This window comes from Aotus nancymaae, unplaced genomic scaffold (genome assembly GCF_030222135.1).
Source record: "Aotus nancymaae isolate 86718 unplaced genomic scaffold, 86718_ANA_hifiasm-v0.15.2.pri h1tg000006l, whole genome shotgun sequence".
NCBI lineage: Eukaryota > Metazoa > Chordata > Mammalia > Primates > Aotidae > Aotus > Aotus nancymaae.
The window spans coordinates 12666223-12687818 of NW_026988417.1; the positions used below are offsets into that span (position 1 = coordinate 12666223).

General features: G+C 37.5%; 1 protein-coding gene across 2 annotated transcripts in view; it reads right to left on the reverse strand.

The window, feature by feature from the left end:
- RAB28 (RAB28, member RAS oncogene family) overlaps positions 1–21596 on the reverse strand; it is a 107812-nt gene that overhangs the window by 12291 nt on the left and 73925 nt on the right. For both annotated transcript variants that reach the window (XM_012464844.2, XM_012464845.2), the window contains exon 5: positions 1128–1231. In XM_012464844.2, the coding sequence (XP_012320267.1) occupies positions 1128–1231 (104 nt within the window). The remainder of the gene's footprint in view (positions 1–1127; positions 1232–21596) is intronic.

Genomic DNA, 21596 nt, shown 5'->3' on the forward strand with positions numbered 1-21596 from the left:
AAATATTCAAATGGGGGTCAGTGAGGATTATTTGAAAAAATTATGACACATGACTATTAGCGCTAATATAAAAATGGTCATAGAAAATTTCTAAATGCAACAGAAAATTATAACAAGTAAAAAGCAGAAAGTGAGTAACTAATAAAACTTTTAAAATTTCAACCTCAATTGCAATCAAAGAAACTCAAATTTAAATAATGAAGTATCTTTTTTCTTTTTTGGGGTCTACTAATTTGACAAATACATAAATAAATACTGAATGTTAAAAGGATGTAGTTATGGCAAACGTACAATGCTGGTGATAGTATGAATTTAGTCTTTCTGGTGGTGATTTGGCAATGTTTCAATCCCTTATCAATGAATCTATCTAAAGAAAATAATCAAAACATCAAAGCTTATGGACAAAGTTTTACATTAGAACATTATGTTCAAAACTTGGAAATGACCTGTATGTTACACAACAGGAATATGATTTAATACATTTCTGAACATTTATTAAATGAACTATTAAATCTATTATTATTAAATGACTTGGGAATGACAAAAATATTAAGTAAAAAGTAAAATATAAAATTATTTCTATATTATAATCTTAATTTTAAAAATAGAGTTGAGGTTAAGACTGTGAGCCCCAGGGTGTCACTATTTGCCTTCACAAATCCTATCTTCTCCACTTATTAACTGTGTAATCTGGACCCTATTACATATTTCTTTGAGACTCATCTATAAAATAGAGATAATCAGAGTAGAACAATGTCTGTAATAAAGTAAATACTCAATAAATACTATCTCCTAGCTGCAAGCAGCAGCACTAGCATTTGTGAGCATCAGGAAGAGAGACTAGATGGAATCATATGAGGTTATGAGTGGCTGTCTCTAGATACTGAGATTATGGGGGGTTTATATTCATTTTAATTCCCTTTTTAAAAATAACCATAAAATTATGTTAAATGAATTATAAAATATAACCAGAATAAACATGGTATAGTTAATCTAAGGAATTTCATATCTTCTATAGGAATTAATTTTCTCCAAAGGTTAAATAATAGAAATATACTTCCTAGGAATGTTAGTAGATAAAAGTAAAACCATCAATTATAATATACAGTATTCATTATTTTACTTACAGAGTCTCCTGTCTTGGCTGAGACAAAGTGGCTACTAAAACCATTTTCCTGGCAAAATCGTAAGTGTTTTTCAGGTTTTATTGTTCGCATATGCTCCAAATCAACTAGAAAGGTGTTAAAGAGAGAAAAGAATTCAATATTAGAGTCTATAAAAACATTTTTAACATGTTTAAATTTGACTTGCTTTCCAGTATTATATTCCAGCTTAGACACTAACTGTGTAATCTTGGGCAATTTATTAAACCTCTTTATGCCTCAGTTTCCACATCTATAAACTGGGAATAATAAATATGCTTATTTTGTACAGAGTGATTTGATAATTAATCTATGTATAATGCACAATGACCAGCATGTAAGTGCTACAAAAAACTGTGAGCTATCATCATGCTCTGTATAAGTTCAGGCACACTGATGATGCTCAACAAAGATCTACTTAATATAGTACATTTAAACATAGTGATTAATTGAAGGCAAGGTGTACTTACCCAACCATATTCAGTTTGAAACAGTTTAATTGCTTCAATAATAATTAGCTCTATAATCTCTATAGGCTTGAATGCTAACACAAATATATAATTTTCTGCTTAACAGATCAATATTACATTGTGTGTTTACATTAATTTATAGCCATAGTCTAATTTCACAAAGACATAGATCAGTTGGTTTTCATCTAGAATATCCATTTTGAGAGTAAGGGACAAGGATATATTTCCTTGAATAGTTGTAGGTGCTTTAAAGCAAAGCACAGAACTCATATCCAATACTGGTTTTATCTGGCACAGTCTATTTTTCCAAATGTGATCTTTTATTTAACAGTTTCTTACAACACTACAGACCCTATAAGGGTGTTGATTCAATGCCATCAAATTATAAGGCAAATATATGCACAGGATTTAAGGACAACTAGGCTCTTTGAGTCAATATAGGAAAAAAAACTTAAACTGATTTCCTGAGGAAGGACCCAAATGACTTGTAAAAACTTGTAAATTTGCAAATCTAGAAGGCCTACATAATAGTGCCAATTGATTATCAACTAAAAAATGCACTCATACTACATAAAAGCCTTTATTTAAAATTATGTTGAAAGTTTAGTTTGTAGGCTCAAGGGTTCTCTCTCTGGGAGATTTTTTTTATCTAATGGGGTATTCCTAAGCCCCATTTATATTGCTCACCTTGGAAAATATGAAGTTTTTATTTATTTTATATTTTTGAGATGGAGTCTCACACTGTTGCCCAGGCTGGAGTGCAATGGTGTGATCTTGGCTCACTGCAACCTCTGCTTCCCAGGTTCAAGCAATTCTCCTGCCTCAGCCTCCTGAGTAGCTGGGATTACAGGCATCCGCCACCAAGCTCCGCTAGTTTTTTTGTATTTTTAGTAGAGATGGGGTTTCACTATGTTGGCCAGGCTGGTCTCAAACTCCTGACCTCGTGATCCTCTCACCTTGGCCTCCCAAAGTGCTGGGATTACAGGTGAGCCACTGTGCTGGCCTTTTTGTTTTCCTTTTCTGGCCACAGTTACTGTTCCTTAAACATCACTGACTCCTTATTTACCAGAACAGGCCATGAAATGTCCAGATACCACAGGCATCAAGTTGTGGAAGACTAAAATACTAAGCAATTAGCACTGACACTTACATATCCCGTTTATCATAATATTGAAGTTAAAATATGTTTCTATTTCAACAAGAGTTAAGAATGAATCATGTCACCAGGAAAAATTCCCATTGAAATCACTATCCATTTAAAAAAACAAATAAAAGTTGTGTCATTTAATATGTGTGTGCATTTGTTTTTTCTAATGGTTTATTGTTTTTTCTTTCTCTTTCTCTCTCTTTCCTTCCAAATCCCCATCTACCATTTATTACTCAAACAAAAGTTTTTCCTAACAAATATAACCATGAAAAAACTAGTAGTACCATTGGTCAATTTTAAAAAAATAAAAGATTTATTCTACAAACATTTATTGAGCATCTATTATATGCCAGGTATTGTGGTAGGTAGTGATATGCTTTGACTGTGTCCCCACTCAAATCGCATCTTGAAATGTAGCTCCCATAATCACTATGGGTCATGGGAGGGACCTGGTGGGAGGTAATTGAATTATGGGGACAGGTTTTCCTGTGCTATTCTCATGATAGTAAATCAGTTTTCATGAAATCTAACAGTTTTATAAAGGGCAGTTCGCCTGCACACACCCTCTTGACTGTTGCCATGTAAGACGTGCCTGTGCTCCCATAGATTTTAGCCCTAAGGGAACTGTCAGAACTGAATGCTGCAGAGCAGTCTTGCCTATCACACAGGGCTAGTCCAACCTGAGTACCTCTTCGTCTGCTGGCCTCTCCTGGAGCCCCAGCCTGGCCACACTTGCTTGCAGTACAGTTTTGGATGTGCTGGAGCCTCACATTATACTCCCACACTGGGGGACTGTACCTGACTGGTGGAGAGTAGTGTCACAGCCACGCACCAGCCTGCCTGCTCCTCACCCCACTGCAGCCTGACAGCCCTGCCACCTCCAGAGCCCCACTCCTGCACCAACACTGCCACAAGAGTGAAACTAGGCAGGGAGAACAATGGACCTCCCCAACCTAAGCAGCCATCCCAGCCTGAGTGATCATGCACAGAGGGTACACATAGACCTGTACCTGGCAGCACTCCACCCCATGCTAACACCACCACCAGCACCACCATGGGCACAGTCACCAGCAGGGGCCCTGTGCCCTTCAAAAGCCATACTACCTCTGCTGCTGCTGTAAATACCTGGAGGGAGGCAGGCACCTGCTGGCACCCTGCTGCAGGTGATGAGTGTGCACTCCACCATGCTGCTGCTGCTGCTGCTAACACATGCAAAGGAGGACAAATCCCACTGCTGCTGCCATAAGAAACACTTTGGCTACTACCACCCATTGAAGTATAGTGACCAGTGGTCCAGGAATACCTTGGTCCCACCAAAGCTGTGGGTTCCTAACCTTGAGGAGTCAGAGAACAAAGTTGAGACTGGATACAACTCCCCCAGATTTAGAGCATGCAGTCCACGAGTTGGGAGCTGAGGCTTGGCCCCCTAAAATATTCCAGAAATTAAGCCAGTTGACAGAACTCACCTTATACCACAATCAAACCCTCAAGGTCATCAAACAGGATAAAAGAAAAAAAAAAAAAACAGAAAGATCCAAGATGGCTGATTAGGAGCAGCTCAGGACTGCACCTCCCAGTGAAAGCGCAGAGGGTGAGTGGACACCGCATTTCCAGACAGATTTTTATTGCCCACAGACCAGGAGATTCTCAGGTGGAGGAGCCCCACGGGTTGCCAGCGCAGCTGTTTTGGCCGGCGTGGCTGTTTTGCCGGCGCCCCGGCGCAGTGGTTCTCCATACAAAATACTCTGGTCTGGGTGCCATTTTAGCTGGCCAGAGGAGCTCTGGGAAGGCACAGTAGCCCATTCAGCTGGTTAAAAAAGGGGACTGAAACAGGGAGCCAGGCCAGGAAATTCCTGGCAAAAAAGCATGAATCTCAGCATTGCTGTTTCAGCCGGTGCAGTGGGTCGCCACATAGGAAATCACACAGATCCCGGCGCCTTTTCAACAGGCAACTGGAACAACTGGGAGAGAGTCAACCATTCAACTAAAAAAAAAAAAAAGGCTCTGAGGCAGGGAGCCAGGTGATCAGGCTTGGCTGGGCCCACCCCAACAACAACAACAAAAAAAAAACAGCAATTGGAAGCGCTCTGGGTTGAGAGTTTCACAGCAAACACAGCTGAACCTGGAACGGTCCAGCTCTGTGGGGGAGGGGCGTTCGCCATTACCGAGGCACTCCACCACTACGGAGGTAGTCCGCCATTGGTGAGGCAGCCTGCTGTTGCCAAGGTAACCCGCCATTACAGAGAGAGTCCGCCATTACAGAGGTGGTCCACCATTGCCAAAGCAGTTCTAACTACACCCATATAAACAGGACTGCAGGGAAGGTCACACGGCAGCTGGGCGGAGCCCACAATAGCTCAGCAAAGCCTCCGCAGGCAGACAGTGACTAGGCTGCCTCCTTGCTGGGCAGGGCAGCCCTGAAAAAAAAAGGTAGCAGCACAATGGAAACTCATAAATAAAGCCCTAACTCCCTGGGACAGAAGACCTGGAAAAAAAAGGGGTTTATGAGTTCTGCTGTAGCAGACATAAACGTACCTGCCCAGCAGTTCTGAATGAACAACAGAGCTCAGAGCTCAGCACTCAAGCTCCTATAAAGGACAGACTGCCTCCTCAAGCAGCTCCCTGACCCCCGTATATCCAAAGAGTCACCTCATAAAGGAGAAATCAGACTGACATCTGGCGAGTATCCTTCTGGGACAAAGATAGCAGAAGAAGAAACTGGTAGCAACCCTTACTGTTCTGCAGCTGCTGCAGGTGATCCCCAGTCAAGCAAAGCCTGGAGTGAACCTCACAGGTCCTACAGCAGAGGGGCCAGACTGTTAGAAGGAAAACTAAGAAACAGAAACAACTTCATGATCAACAAACCAGATGTCCACTCAGAGACCCAATCTGAAAGTCAGCAACTACAAAGACGACAGGTGGATAAATCCACAAAGATGGGAAGAAACCAGTGCAAAAAGGATGAAAACACCCAAAACCAGAACGCCTCTCCTCCTACAAGGGATCACAACCCCTCAGCAGCAAGGGAACAAGGCTGGATGGAGAATGAATGTGATGAAATGACAGAATCAGGCTTCAGAAGGTGGGTAATAAAAAAACTTCCGTGAGCTAAAAGAACACATTCTAACCCAATGCAAAGAAACTAAGAACCTTGAAAAAAGATTTGACGAAATGCTAATGAGAATGGACAACTTAGAGAGGAATATAAGTGAATTGATGGAGCTAAAAAACACAACACGAGAACTTCGTGAAGCATGCACAAGTTTCAACAGCGGAATTGACCAAGCAGAAGAAACGATATCAGAGGTCGAAGATCAACTCAATGAAATAAAACAAGAAGGCAAGATTAGAGAAAAAAGGGTAAAAAGGAATGAACAAAGATTCGAAGATATATGGGACTATGTGAAAAGAACTAATCTACATTTGATAGGTGTACCTGAATGTGACAGAGAGAACAAATCCAAGCTGGAAAACACTCTTCAGGATATTATCCAGGAAAACTTCCCCAACCTAGCAAGGCAGGCCAATATTCAAGTCCAGGAAATACAGAGAACACCACAAAGATAGTCCTCAAGAACAGCAACCCCAAAGCACATAATCGTCAGATTCACCAGAGTTCAAATGAAGGAGAAAATGCTAAGGGCAGCCAGAGAGAAAGGTCGGGTTACCCACAAAGGGAAGCCCGTCAGACTCACAGCAGATCTCTCAGCAGAAATCCTACAAGCCAGAAGAGAGTGGGGACCAATATTCAACATCCTTAAAGAAAAGAACTTTCAACTCAGAATTTCATATCCAGCCAAACTAAGCTTCATAAGTGAAGGAAAAATAAAATCCTTTGTGAACAAGCAAGTACTCAGATGTTTCATCACCACCAGGCCCACTTTACAAGAGCTCCTGAAAGAGGCACTACACATAGAAAGGAACAACCAGTACCAGGCACTCCCAAAACATACCAAAGGGTAAAGAGCATCAACACAATGACGAAACTGCATGAACTAATGGACAAAACAGCCAGCTAGCATCAAAATGGCATGATCAAATTCACACATAACAATAATAACCCTAAATGTAAATGGACTAAATGCCCCAATCAAAAGACACAGACTGGCAATTGGATAAAAAGCCAAAAGCCATCGGTGTGCTGTATCCAGGAAATTCATCTCACATGCAAGGATACACAAAGGCTCAAAATAAAGGGATGGAGAAGAAGATTTACCAAGCAAATGAAGAGGAAACAAAAGCAGGAGTTGCAATTCTCATCTCTGACAAAATAGACTTTAAAGCAACAAAGATCAAAAGAGACAAAGAAGGACATTACATAATGGTAAAAGGATCAATGCAACAAGAAGAGCTAACGATCCTAAATATATACGCACCCAATACAGGCACACCCAGATACATAGGGCAAGTTCTTAATGACTTACAAAGAGACTTAGACTCCCACACAATAATACTGGGAGACTTTAACATCCCATTGTCAATATTAGACAGATCAACCAGACAGAAAATTAACAAGGATATCCAGGACTTGAACTCAGATCTGGAACAAGCAAACCTAATAGACATTTACAGAACTCTCCACCCTAAAAACACAGAATAAACATTCTTCTCAGCACCACATCACACCTACTCTAAAATTGACCACATAATTGGAAGTAAATCACACCTCAGCAAATGCAAAAGAACGGAAATCATAACAAACAGTCTCTCAGACCACAGTGCAATCAAGTTAGAACTCAGAATTGAGAAGCTAACTCAACCACACAGCTTCATGGAAACTGAACAACTTTCTCTTCAATGTTGACTGGATAAACAATGAAATGAAGGCAGAAATAAAGATGTTCTTTGAAACCAACGAGAATAAAGACACAACATACCAGAATCTCTGGGACACATTTAAAGCAGTGTCTAGAGGAAAATATATAGCAATAAATGCCCACATGACAAGCAAGGAAAGATCTCAAATCAAGACCCTATTGTCAAAATGGAAAGAGCTAGAGGAGCAAGATCAAAAAAACTCAAAACCTAGCAGAAGACAAGAAATAACTAAGATCAGAGCAGAATTGAAGGAGATAGGGACACAAAAAATCCTTCAAAAAATCAATAAATCCAGGAGCTGGTTTTTTGAAAAGGTCAACAAAATAGACAGACCATTAGCCAGATTAATAAAAAAGAAAAGAGAGAATAACCAAAAAGATGCAATAAAAAACAATAAAGGGGATATCACTGCAGATTCCACCGAAATTCAAACCATCATCGGAGATTATTACAAACAACTCTATCCACATAAACTAGGAAACCTGGAAGAAATGGATAAATTCCTGGACACTTGCCTCCTCCCAAGCCTAAACCAGGAAGAAGTCAAAACCCTGAATAGACCAATAACAAGGTCGGAAGTCGAGGCAGCAATTAAGAGCCTACCACCCAAAAAAAGCCCAGGTCCAGATGGGTTCACAGCTGAATTCTACCAGACATACAAAGAGGAACTGGTACCACTCCTTCTAAAACTATTCCAAATAATCCAAAAAGAGGGAATCCTTCCCAAATCATTTTATGAGACCAACATCATCCTGATACCAAAAACCCGGTAGAGACTCAACAAGAAAAGAAAACTTCAGGCCAATATCCATGATGAACATAGATGCAAAAATCTTCAATAAAATATTGGTAAGCCGATTGCAACAGCACATAAAAAAGCTTATCCACCATGATCAAGTAGGATTCATCCTGGGCATGCAAGGCTGGTTCAACATATGCAAGTCTATAAGCATAATTCACCACATAAACAGAACCAAAGACAAAACCCACATGATTATCACAATTGATGCAGAGAAGGCCTTTGACAAAATTCAACAGCCCTTTATGCTAAAAACCCTCAATAAACTAGGTATTGACAGAACATAACTCAAAATAATAAAAGCTATTTACAACAAACCAACAGCCAATATCATACTGAATGGACAAAAACTGGAAGCATTCCCTTTGAAATCTGGCACTAGACAAGGATGGCCTCTCTCACCACTCCTATTCAATATAGTACTGGAAGTTCTAGCCAGAGCAATCAGGCAAGGAAAAGAAATAAGGGGTAATCAAATAGGAAAGGAGGAAGTCAAATTGTCTCTATTTGCAGACAACATGGTTGTATATCTAGAAGACCCCATCGTCTCAGCCCAAAATCTCCTGAAACTGATAAGCAACTTCAGCAAAGTCTCAGGATACAAAATCAATGTGCAAAAATCACAAGCATTCCTATACACCAATAACAGACTTAAAGAGAGCCAAATCAAGAACGAAAAGCCATTCACAATTGCTACAAAGAGAATAAAATACCTAGGAATACAACTAACAAGGAATGTCAAGGACCTCTTCAAGGAGAACTACAAACCACTGCTCAAGGAAATAAGAGAGGACACAAACAGATGGAGAAACATTCCATGTTCATGGTTAGGAAGAATCAATATCGTGAAAATGGCCATACTGCCCAAAGTAATTTACAGATTCAACGCTATCCCCATCAAGCTACCAATGAACTTCTTCACAGAACTGGAAAAACACGCCTTAAACTTCATATGGAACCAAAAGAGAGCCTGCATAGCCAAGTCAATTCTAAGCAAAAAGAACAAAGTGGGAGGCTTCACACTACTGGACTTCAACCTATACTACAAGGCTACAGTAATCAAAACAGCATGGTACTGGTATCAAAACAGAGATATAGACCAATGGAACAGAACAGAGGCCTCGGAGGCAACACAACATATCTACAACCATCCGATCTTTGACAAACCTGAAAAAAACAAGCAATGGGGAAAGGATTCCCTGTTTAATAAATGGTATTGGGAAAACTGGCTAGCCATGTGCAGAAAGCAGAAACTGGACCCCTTCCTGACACCTTACACTAAAATTAACTCCAGATGGATTAAAGACTTAAACATAAGACCTAACGCCTTAAAAACCCTAGAAGAAAATCTAGGCAAAACCATTCAGTACATAGGTGCAGGCAAGGACTTCATGACCAAAACACCAAAAGCATTGGCAACAAAAGCCAAAATAGACAAATGGGACCTAATCAAACTCCATAGCTTCTGCACGGCAAAAGAAACAGTCATTAGAGTGAATCGGCAACCAACAGAATGGGAAAAAATTTTTGCAGTTTACCCATCTGACAAAGGGCTGATATCCAGAATTAACAAAGAACTAAAACAGATTTACAAGAAAAAAACAAACAAGCCCATTCAAAAGTGGGTGAAGGATATGAACAGACACTTCACAAAAGAAGACATACTTGAGGCCAACAAACATATGAATAAATGCTCATCATCACTGGTCATTAGAGAAATGCAAATCAAAACCACATTGAGATACCATCTCACGCCAGTCAGAATGGCGATCATTAAAAAATCTGGAGACAACAGATGCTGGAGAGGATGTGGAGAAATAGGAACACTTTTACACTGTTGGTGGGAGTATAAACTAGTTCAACGATTGTGGAAGACAGTGTGGCGATTCCTCAAGGACCTAGAAATAGAAATTCCGTTTGACCCAGCAATCCCATTACTGGGTATATATCCAAAGGATTATAAATCTTTCTACTATAAGGACACATGCACACGAATGTTCATTGAAGCACAGTTTACAATAGCAAAGACCTGGAACCAACCCAAATGCCCATCAATGATAGACTGGACAGGGAATATGTGGCATATATACACCATGGAATATTATGCAGCCATCAAAAACGATGAGTTTGTGTTTTTTGTAGGGACATGGATGAACCTGGAAACCATCATTCTCAGCAAACTGACACAAGAACACAAAATCAAATACCGCATGTTCTCACTCATAGATAGGTGTTGAACAATGAGAACACACGGACACAGGGAGGGGAGCACTACACACTGGGGTCTATTGGGGGGAAATAGGGAAGGGACAGAGGGGGGTGGGGAGGTGGGGAGAGATAGCATGGGAAGAAATACCATATATAGGTGAAGGGGAGGAATGCAGCAAATCACACTGCCATGTGATTACCTATGCAACAATTTTGCATGTTCTCCACATGTACCCCAAAACCTAAAATACAATAAAATAAAAGTTAATATAAAAAAAAAAAGGAAAAAATAATCATAGGTTAGCAACATCAAATATTGAAGGAATATAAGCCCGTAAAGATGAGAAAGAATCAGCATGAGAACTCTGACAACTCAAAAAGCCAGAGTACCTTCTTTCCTCTAAATGACGGCACTACCTCTCCCACAAGGGTTCTGAACTGTGAGATGGCTGAAATGACAGAAATAGAATTCAGAATATGAACAGGAATGAAGGTCACTGAAATGCAGGAATATGTTAAAACCCAATCCAAGGAAGATAAGAATCACAATAAAATGATACAGGAGCTGACAGACAAAATAGACAGCATAGAAACGAATGTAACTGACCTGATAGAGCTGAAAAACACACTACAAGAATTTCATAATACAATTGCAACTATTAATAGCAGAATACATCATGCTGAGGAAAGAATCGCAGAGCAGAGCTTAAAGACTGGCTTCCTGAAATAAGACAGTCAGACAGGAATAGAGAAAAAAAGAATGAAAAGGAATAAACAAAATCTCTGAGAAATATGAGGTTGTGTAAAGAGACCAAATCCATACCTCATTGGTGTCCCTGAAACAGATGGGGAGACTGGAAGCAACTTGAACACATATTTCAAGATATCATCCATGAGAACCTCCCCAACCTAGCTAGAGAGGCCAACATTGAAATTCAGGAAATGCAGAGAACACCAGTAAGATACTTCACAAGAAGATCACCCCCAAGACACATAATCATCAGATTCTCTAAGGTTGAAAAGAAAGAAAAAATGTTAAAGGCAACTAGAGAGAAAGATCAGGTCATATACAAAAGGAAGCCCATAAGACTAACAGCAGACCTCTTACCAGAAACCTCACAAGCCAGAAGAGATTGGAGGTTAATAGTCAATGTTCTTTAAAAAAAAAAAAAAAAAAGAAATTCCAAACCAGAATTTCGTAGCTGGCCAAATTAACCAACTAACTAAATAAATAAGTAAGATCCTTTTCAGACAAGCAAATGCTCAGGGAATTCTTAGCAGACCTGGTTTACAAGAGCTCCTGAAGGAAGCAGAAAATATGGAAAGGAAAGACCACTACAAAAACATATATAAATACACAGACCAGTGATACTATAAAACAACCACACAAAAAAAGTCTGCATAATAGTTAGCTAATGTGATGATGACATCCACATGCAAAAGAATAAAAATAGGCTCTTATCTTTCCCCATAGGCAAAAATCAACTCAAAATGAATTAAAGTCTTCAATTTAACACCTGAAACTGTGAAACTGCTAGAAGAAAACAGGAGAAATGCTTCAAGACACTGGTCTGGGCAAAGATTTTTATGGACGAGACCTCAAAAGCAGACAACAAAAGTAAAAAATGGACAAATGGAATTACATCAAACAAAAACCTTCTACACAGCAAAAGAAACAATCAACAGAGTGAAGGAATAACCTCAATAGGAGAAAATATTTGCAAACTATGACAAAATATTAATATCAAGAATACACAAGGAACTCAAAAAACCCTGCAAGACAACCTAGGCAAAACCCCTCTGGACATAGGAACTGGCAAATATTTCAGGATGAAGATGCCAAAAGCAAAAATTTACAAATGGGATCTAGTTAAACTAAAGAGCTTCTGTACAGCAAAAGAAACTATAGACAGCACAAACAGACAACCTACAGAATGGGAGAAAAGTTTGCAAACTGTGCATCTGACAAAGATCTAATACCAAACATCTACACGGAATTTAAACAAATTTACAAGAAAAAATCAATTCAATTAAAAAGTGGGCAAAGGACATGAAGAGACTCTTCTCAAAAAAGTTGTACATGGAACCAACTAACATATGAAAAAAAAACTCAACATCACTGATTATTAGGGAAATGCAAATCGAAACCACAATGAGATATCATCACACATTAGTTAGAATGGCTTCTAAAAATGCAAAAAGTAACAGATGCTGGCAAGATTGCAGAGAAAAAGGAATGCTTACATACTGTCAGCGGGAGTGAAAATTAATTCAACCATTGTTGAAAATAGTGTGGTGATTTCTCAAATACCTAAAAAGAGAACTACCATTCAACACAGCAATCTCATTACTGGGTATATACCCAAAGGAATATAAATCATTCTATCTTAAAGATATTTGCAAGTATATGTTCCTTGAAGCACTATCACAATAGCAAGGACATGGAGTCAACCTAAATGCTTGTCATCGATAGACTGGAAAAAGGTACATATACATCATAGAATACTATATAGCCATGAAAAAGAAGGAGAGCATGTCCTTTCTGGGAACATGGATGGAGCTGGAGACCATTACCCATAGCAAACTAAAGCAAGAACAGAAAATCAAATGCTACCCCCACACTGAGATATCATCTCATGCCAGTTAGAATGGTGATCATTAAAAAGTCAGAAACAACAGAAGCTGGAGAGGATGTGGAGAAATAGGAATGGTTTTACACTGTTGATGGGAGTGTAAATTAGTTCAACCATTGTGGAAGACAGTGTGGCAATTCCTCAAGGATCTAGAACTAGAAATACCACTTGACCCAGCAATCCCATTACTGGGTATATACCCAAAGGATTATAAATCATTCTACTATAAAGACACATGCACATGTATGTTTACTGCAGCACTGTTCACAATTAGTAAGACTTGGAACCAACCCAAACGCCCATCAATGATAGACTGGATAAAGAAAATGTGGTACATACACACCATAGAATACTATGAAGCCATAAAAAAGGATGAGTTCATGTCCTTTGCAGGGACATGGATGAAGCTGGAAGCCATCATTCTCAGCAAACTAACATAAGAACAGAAAACCAAACACCACATGTACCCACTCATAAGTAGGAGTTGAACAACAGGGACACAGGGAGGGGTATATCACACACTGGGGCCTGTCAGGGGTGGAGGGTTAGGGGAAGGATAGCATTAGGAGAAATACCTAATGTAGATGGTGGGATGATGGATGCAGCAAACCACCATGGCATGTGTAGACCTAAGCAACAAATCTGCACATTCCGTACATGGACCCCACAAAGGGAGGGAGGGAGGAAGGAAGGAAGGAAGGAAAAAAAGAAAGAAAGAAAGAAAGCTGTCTGTAAAGAATTAAAGAAAAAAAATACATGTTTTCAACATGATTGATTCCTCAATTTAAAAAAATTTATTTGTATGGAGTGAATACTTTGACTGGAATGAAAATACAAATCTGAAAAGATAGCATCACCACTTTTTTTTTTTTTTTTAAGACAGAGTCTCACTCTGTCACCAGGGTGGAGTGCAATGGTATAATCTCGGCTCACTGCAACTTCTGCCTCCTGGGTTCAAGTGATTCTCCTGCCTCAGCCTCCCAAGTAGCTGGGAATACAGGTGCGCACCACCACATCCAGCTAATTTTTTTGTATTTTTTAGTAGAGACAGAGTTTCACCATGTTGGCCAGGATGGTCTCGATCTTCTGTCCTCATGATCTGCCCGCCTTGGCCTAGCACCACCAATTTTGAATGCCAGAAAGTATATGTGCTTCTAAAGACACTGTCCACTTAGTACAAAAATTGTTAAGAGATCTGGTCATTTTCCCTCCCTAATTTTCCCCATGTCAAATTATAAACTTGATAACCCAAGAACTCCCATTTTCAATTTTCAACCATCACTATCCTTCAGTATTTTCTAAGATCTTTTAACAAATGTGGTATTATTCTAACATATCTGCTTTCAGACAGAAAGATTTACTTGGAGAGTTGGATATACCATAAAAGAAATGCTAATTAAGAGCAACATTTTGTTGGTTAAAAATGTAGTCTTCCAAATAGAATAGAAAACCCAGAAATAAACCTCATATATATAACCAAATGATCTTCTATAAGGAGGCCAAGACAGATCAATGGGGAAAAGGACAATCTCTTCAACAAATTATGTTGGGAAAACTGGATTTCCACATGCAAAAGAATGAAACTGGATCCTTATCTTACACCACACACAAAAATTAACTCAAAGTGAATTAAAGACCTTAACATATGACCAAAAACTGTAAAACTCTTGGAATAAAATACAGGGAAAAAGCTTCAGGTCATTGGACTTGGTGGTGATTTCTTGGACATGACACCAAAGCAGAGAAACAAAAGATAAAACAGACTAATAGGGCCACATCAAAGCACATAATCAACAGAGTGAAGAGACAACCTACAAAATGGGAGAAGACAGTTGCAAACCATATATGTGACAAAAGGTTAGTACCTAGAATATATAAATAACTCCTAAACTCAACAACAACAACAACAAAACACAATTTACCAAAAAAAAAGCAAAAGGCTTGAATAGATATTTCTTCAGAGATAATATATTATCAGAGAAATGCAAATCAAAACCACAAAGAAATATCACTGTACCATCAAGGTGGCTAAATTTTAAAAAACAAGGATGACAAGGATGTGGAGAATCGGAACACTAGTGTATGTTGGCGGACTGTAAAGTGGTGCTACTGGTACAGAAAACTGTATGGGGGTTTCTGAGAAAGTTAAAAATAGAACTATTGTATGATCCATCAGTCCAACTTCTGGGTATATATCCCAAAGAACTGAATGCAGAGTATTGAAGAGATATTTGTACATCCAAGTTTACAGCAGCACTAGTCATAAGAGGTGGAAGGGATCCAAATGTTCATTGATGAGTGACTAGATAAACGAAATGCTGTGTATATATACAATGGAATATTATCTAGCCTTAAAAAGAAAGGAAATCTTGTCACATGCTACAACATGGATGAACCTTGAGGGCATTACGTTAAGTGAAACAAGCAAGTCACCAAATGCAAATATCATATGATTCCACTGTCATGAGGTAACTAAAGTAGTCAAATTTATAGAGACAGAAAGTAGAATGGTGGTTACCAGGGGATGTGGGGAGAGAAAAAAGGGAAGTTGTTGTTTAATGGCTACAGAGTTTCAGATTTGCAAGATGATAAAGTTCTGAAAATCGGTTGCACACAACAATGTGACTACATCAACACTACTGAACTGTACACTTAAAATGTTGAGACGGTAAATTTTGTTTTTTAACCACAATTTAAAAAAAAAATAGCTTTCCAAAGCTACAGTTTCTGATAATCCATCACTCTGAAATACTTTAATGGAAAATTTCAAATTTATATAAAAGTAAATAGTAGAATGACTCTTGATGTACCCATCACTTAGTCTTAACAATTGTCATGGAGTGACCAATCCAATTTCATCCATACCACCAGTCTCAGATTATTTGAAAGCAAATTGAACATATACATCACTTCATGTATAGATATTTTAGTACCATGTTTATTTTTATTTCATTGAAGTTTACAGCTTTGATTCAGAAGCAACAAGTTAAAATTCTGAATCTAAAGCGGTCACTTTTAGCCTTCATTTGGCCCTGTTGATTCTAGTGGAACACTAACTCCCTAAATTTATGCGATGGTTCAAAATTTTTTCACTTGGATAACTTCCAGGATCAAGTGGCCTATATACTAGGATATAGAGACAGATTTTGATAAGTAACAGGAAATTTATGGTATTAAATAGTAAACAATTCTGATTAAAATTACATTATGTCAAATATCTTTATAAAGAAAATGTCCTAACAGCAAAACTTTTTCATATCCCAAGAGAAGACCTCTGTTATTATTTTACTGATCCAGAGATGACAGATTATAAACAAGATCTTGTCCCATACAATTTCTCGACTTTGCATTAAGGTAAATATAGAAGAAACTTGGGCTGAATATAGTTATAGTTCTTCAGTTATTCACAGATTTATCTGGAAAGAGTACAGCATGGTGATAAAGAACACACTCTCCAACAGTGTGTAAGTGTTATTTTTCCTCCACATCCTGGCCAGCACTTGTAATCTCTTGTTAATAATAAGGTATTATATTCTTGATAGTTGCTAAGAGAATAGATTTAAGTGTTCTCACCACAAAAAAAATAATTATATTCTTGAAAGTTGCTAAAAGAATAGATTTTAAATGCTCTCACCACAAAAAAATGATAAGTATATGATATAATACATATGTTAATTAGCTTAAGCCATTACACAATGTAGACATATTTCAAAACATAATGCTGTACACAATAGATTTATGCAATTTTTGTCCAAATAATTAATTAAAAATAAAGACCAAAAAAAAAAAAAAAGAAGGAAAGAAAAAGAATATACTCTAGAAGCCAAATTGCCTGAATTTGATTTCCTGTTCTGTTAATCTCCACAAGACCTAGGACAAGTCACTTAATCTCTTTTGCTCAGTTTTCTCATCTATAAAATGAGAACAATAATAGTACCTATCTCATAAGCTTGCTATAATGGATATGATGAATACATACACAAAAAGCAATGACTAACACAGCAAGATATACTGTATGTGACTGGCATATACTCAATAAGTATTAGCTAGTATCACTGTGATATGTCCATGCATTCATTTACTCACCAACTATTCATATAGTGCTAAAAGCTGGGAAGGCTAAGAGGGACACAAATAAAAAGATGCTATATAATGAAATTCTGAAATCATGAGAGTAACAAAGATCTATATAAGACAATCTACAACAGTACAGAGAAAGGAAACTTCTACAACTGCTTAGGGATGATAGGTACCATACCACAGAGAAAGTGATGCTTCAGTTACATACTGAAGGAGGAGAAAAAATTAGTCAGATAGCCTTAAGGATAGAGAGGATGTATATTCCTTTCAAAAGAAATATGTACAAAAGCATCTGAAAGAAACTGGCTTCCAAAAGCTAGTGAGGTCAGCAGGGCTTAGGCCTAAGGATTGTGAACGTGTTAAGAAGTTTATATGTAGAGAGGTGGTCATCTACACAGATACACTTTTCTCCTATCTTATCTCACATAATCAGGCCTACCCGAGGGGAAAAAATAAATAAATAATTATATATATATATATATATATATATATATATATATGCACAAAAAGAAAATTCTTGCAAGTGACGTATATTAGCAAACCTTAAATTTTCCCTTGTTGGATTTAAAGTACTTTCATTGACTACACAGATTGAAAACTCTTTGTTCTAAATTTAGAATCTATTCAAAAGAAAATTTAAAATGATAAAAAATGTTAGCCTCCTATAGATTTTCTGATTATGACATTTTCTTCTGTTTAGCCATCCTATATACGTAAATAATTAACTAAATCATAACTTTAAAAATCGAAGACGGCAAGTTTTATACATATTATATACATGCAGCTGATTATTTTTCCTCCTGAAAGTCACTACAGTTCTGCACATTAATCAAAAATTTATTCAGATTAACTGTAGAGCTATAAAATCACAGGCTACAAAAAAAATAGTCCATACACTTCTTTAAAAGAGGTAAAACAATACTCCAAATTTATTCGATAAAATTGACCACCTATTATATGTCAAGTACTTTGCTAATAAGCACCAAGGATAAACGAGGGAGCAATATAGGCATTATCTTTATCCTGACATTAGTGAGGCAGAAAGAATAAGTGAGTAAACATGTAAATAAATGAGTCAATTACTACAATTATCATAAGCTGAAAGTGGAAGAGGTGACCAGATAAGAGAATAACAGAGTGAAAGAGCGGAACAGGAAATCAGGATAGCAATGACAATGTTATATAGGATAGACCTCTTTGATCTGAGATCTAAAGCAGCAGACCCCACCTTTTAGGCACAAGGGACTAGTTTCATGGAAGACAATTTTTCCACAGATGGAGGTAGTGGGGGTGGGGCATAATTTTGGGATAAAACTGTTTCACTTCAGATCATCAGGCATTAGATTCATGTAGGGAACACACAACCTAGATCTCTCACATGTGCTATTCATAATAGGGTTCACGCTCCTATAAGAATCTAATGTTGCTGCTGATCTGACAGGAGGCAGAGTTCAGGCAGTAATGCTCAGTGCCCACTGCTCACCTCCTGCTGTGTGGCTGGGTTCCTAAAAGATCATGGAACAATACCAGTCCATGGCCCACATGGCTGGGAACCCCTAATCTAAAGGGTAAGAATAAAACAAACCAAGTTAAGAGGTAGTTGGAGGAAAAAGTTGTTTTAGTCATTGGGACAGGGACGAAACCTGGAAGAGGAAAAAGACTAAGTACAATTGGGGAAAACAAAGAAGCATAATAAGCAAGAATAGTAGCTATAGCATAATAAGGATATTACTCAAATACGGCAATGGGAAACAATTGTAAGGCTATAACCAACAGCACAATATGACTTTGCATTTTGAAAAAATGACTCTAGCTGCCATGAGGAGAAAGGATGTCTGAGGACAAAAAACAGAAGCAGAGAAACCACTTTAAGTGACTTCTGAACCAACATAACTCTGTTTCAAAATTTACAAAACCCTCTGGAGCCTCACAACAATCTTGGCAAATGGGTTAGCATTATTCTAATTTCACACACATACACACACAAAAACTGAAGTTTAGACTGACTTAGCCAAAGTCTCAAATCTAGTCATCAGTAGCACTAGAATTAGAACTATGCTATCTGATTCAAATCCAGCTGGAGGATCTTAAAGAAGAAAGAACATCAACTTTAGGGACTGAATTAACAGTCACTTAACAGTCTAAATTTTATTTAGATTCTTTATTAGAATGATAAAGACAAATTTTAAATAATCATTACTTTAAAAATGTGCACTGTTATATAGCTGATTTCATATATATTAATACATTAAAAGAATTAGTAACAATAAATCATAAAAACCAGCCCTTAAGCATTATAGAACATAAGATATGCTTTGCCTTATCACTTGATTATACAGTTATTTACAAACAACTTGCAGTCGTACGTACAAGTTGTGAAATTACATAGTTTTAAAATGATCCATAATTAGCCCAAACATAACAAGCAAAATTCCCTTAATAATTTATTAAATTTGATTCACATATGCTTAAAATTATGTATACACTTTGATTTCTAAAACACACACATACACACACACACACACACACACACGAATGCAGATAGCCAAGTATACAATTACTTTTCTTTTTAGGTACTATTTGTTTACTGGCATTCAAGATTCCTTACCCCGGATCTCCTCTGTATCCACCTATATGATTACTGATAACAAGGGAGAAAAAAGTCTTAAAAGATACAGTATTAAATGTAATAATTTTTTTTTTTGAGACGGAGTTCCGCTGTTGTTACCCAGGCTGGAGTGCAATGGCGCGATCTCGGCTCACTGCAACCTCCGCCTCCTGGGTTCAAGCAATTCTCCTGCCTCAGTCGCCCGAGTAGCTGGGACTACAGGCATATGCTACCATGCCCAGCTAATTTTTGTATTTTTAGTAGAGACGGGGTTTCACCATGCTGACCAGGATGGTCTCGATCTCTTGACCTCATGATCCACCCACCTCGGCCTCCCAAAGTGCTGGGATTATAGGCATGAGCCACCGTGCCTGGCCAATAAATATATTTTTAAACTAGACATATCAAATGTATCAGAGCTACTGATACATTTGTATCAGCTCTGCACATTTCACAGATCAGAGCTACTGATCACACTAAATGTTGTAAAGTTTTAAGTACAATTTTAAAATGCTGAAGCACTTTATAAGAGTATCTATATTATACTGGCCTGAGACTTTACAATGTTCCTAGTTTCCCAAGTTATTTATTTTTCAACATGCTGTAAAAACATACTCTATAATGAACAGGACTTTTTCACTAAAACCAGAATGTTACTCTATGTATTTTAAAAAGGGAATATATTATATGCCAATTAATTATATTATTATTGTCTACTTGCTGTCAATGGGAAAAAAATTAAAAATATAAACTATTTTTGCCCCTCAGTCCATACATAATGGCAAGAACAGAGTATTCTCAGTGAAATAATTGCAAAAAATGTGACTAACTTAAAAGAAGTAAAAGCAAAATATAAATATAGCACTTGCACAGATTTTCACAGTAATTTTTAGGTTATCAAGGAAACATCTTGAGTGTTGATCTGGTTATACTCAATTCAAACAAACTGCTTGTCACATTAACTACCTCCAGGAAGTTACTCCAAACACAAAATAAACTGTTTATGCCCCTACTCAGATAGATAACATGACAGATTGTTATTAGTTGAAGACAGATGAAATACATTAATTTGATTGTGAGCATGTGTTTAATTTTACCCTGTCATGTACACTCTCTAATGCTGTCTTTCCATGATGACACAGTAAATCATGCCGTATTAGAAGAACTGCTAATGCAAGAAAATAAGAAATTACCAGAACTTGACTTTGACTGTGTAGATTCTCAAACCAACCTTCTTACAAATATTACTGCCTGGAAAATCCATGTGTTCCACAAACAGATGAAGAAAGAAGGTGTCATCAAAGGAACTACTTTTGTTTCTAATATAAATGTAAAGACCTCAATGCAGTTTAACAATTTTCCCGTATACTAGTTTCTATATTTCTTTATAAGATGTCTCTTCTTTCCCACTTTGTAAACTGGGTTTTAAGTGTTTACTTTATCAATTTGTATAAGCACTTTGTATATTAAGGACATCTGCCATATTCATTCCAAACACTCACCTTAGGTTAGGATTCTCCTTTTAAACATTTCATGAGGGTTTTGAGATACAGAAATTAAGACTTTATGAAATCAAATATTCCGAAATAATAAGCTTGCTACTGTTAGCCTATGCTTATTTGGTTCTTTTGTTACATGCAGCTAAAAATAAAAATGAACAAATTAACAACCAAAAAAGCGCATAATAAAAC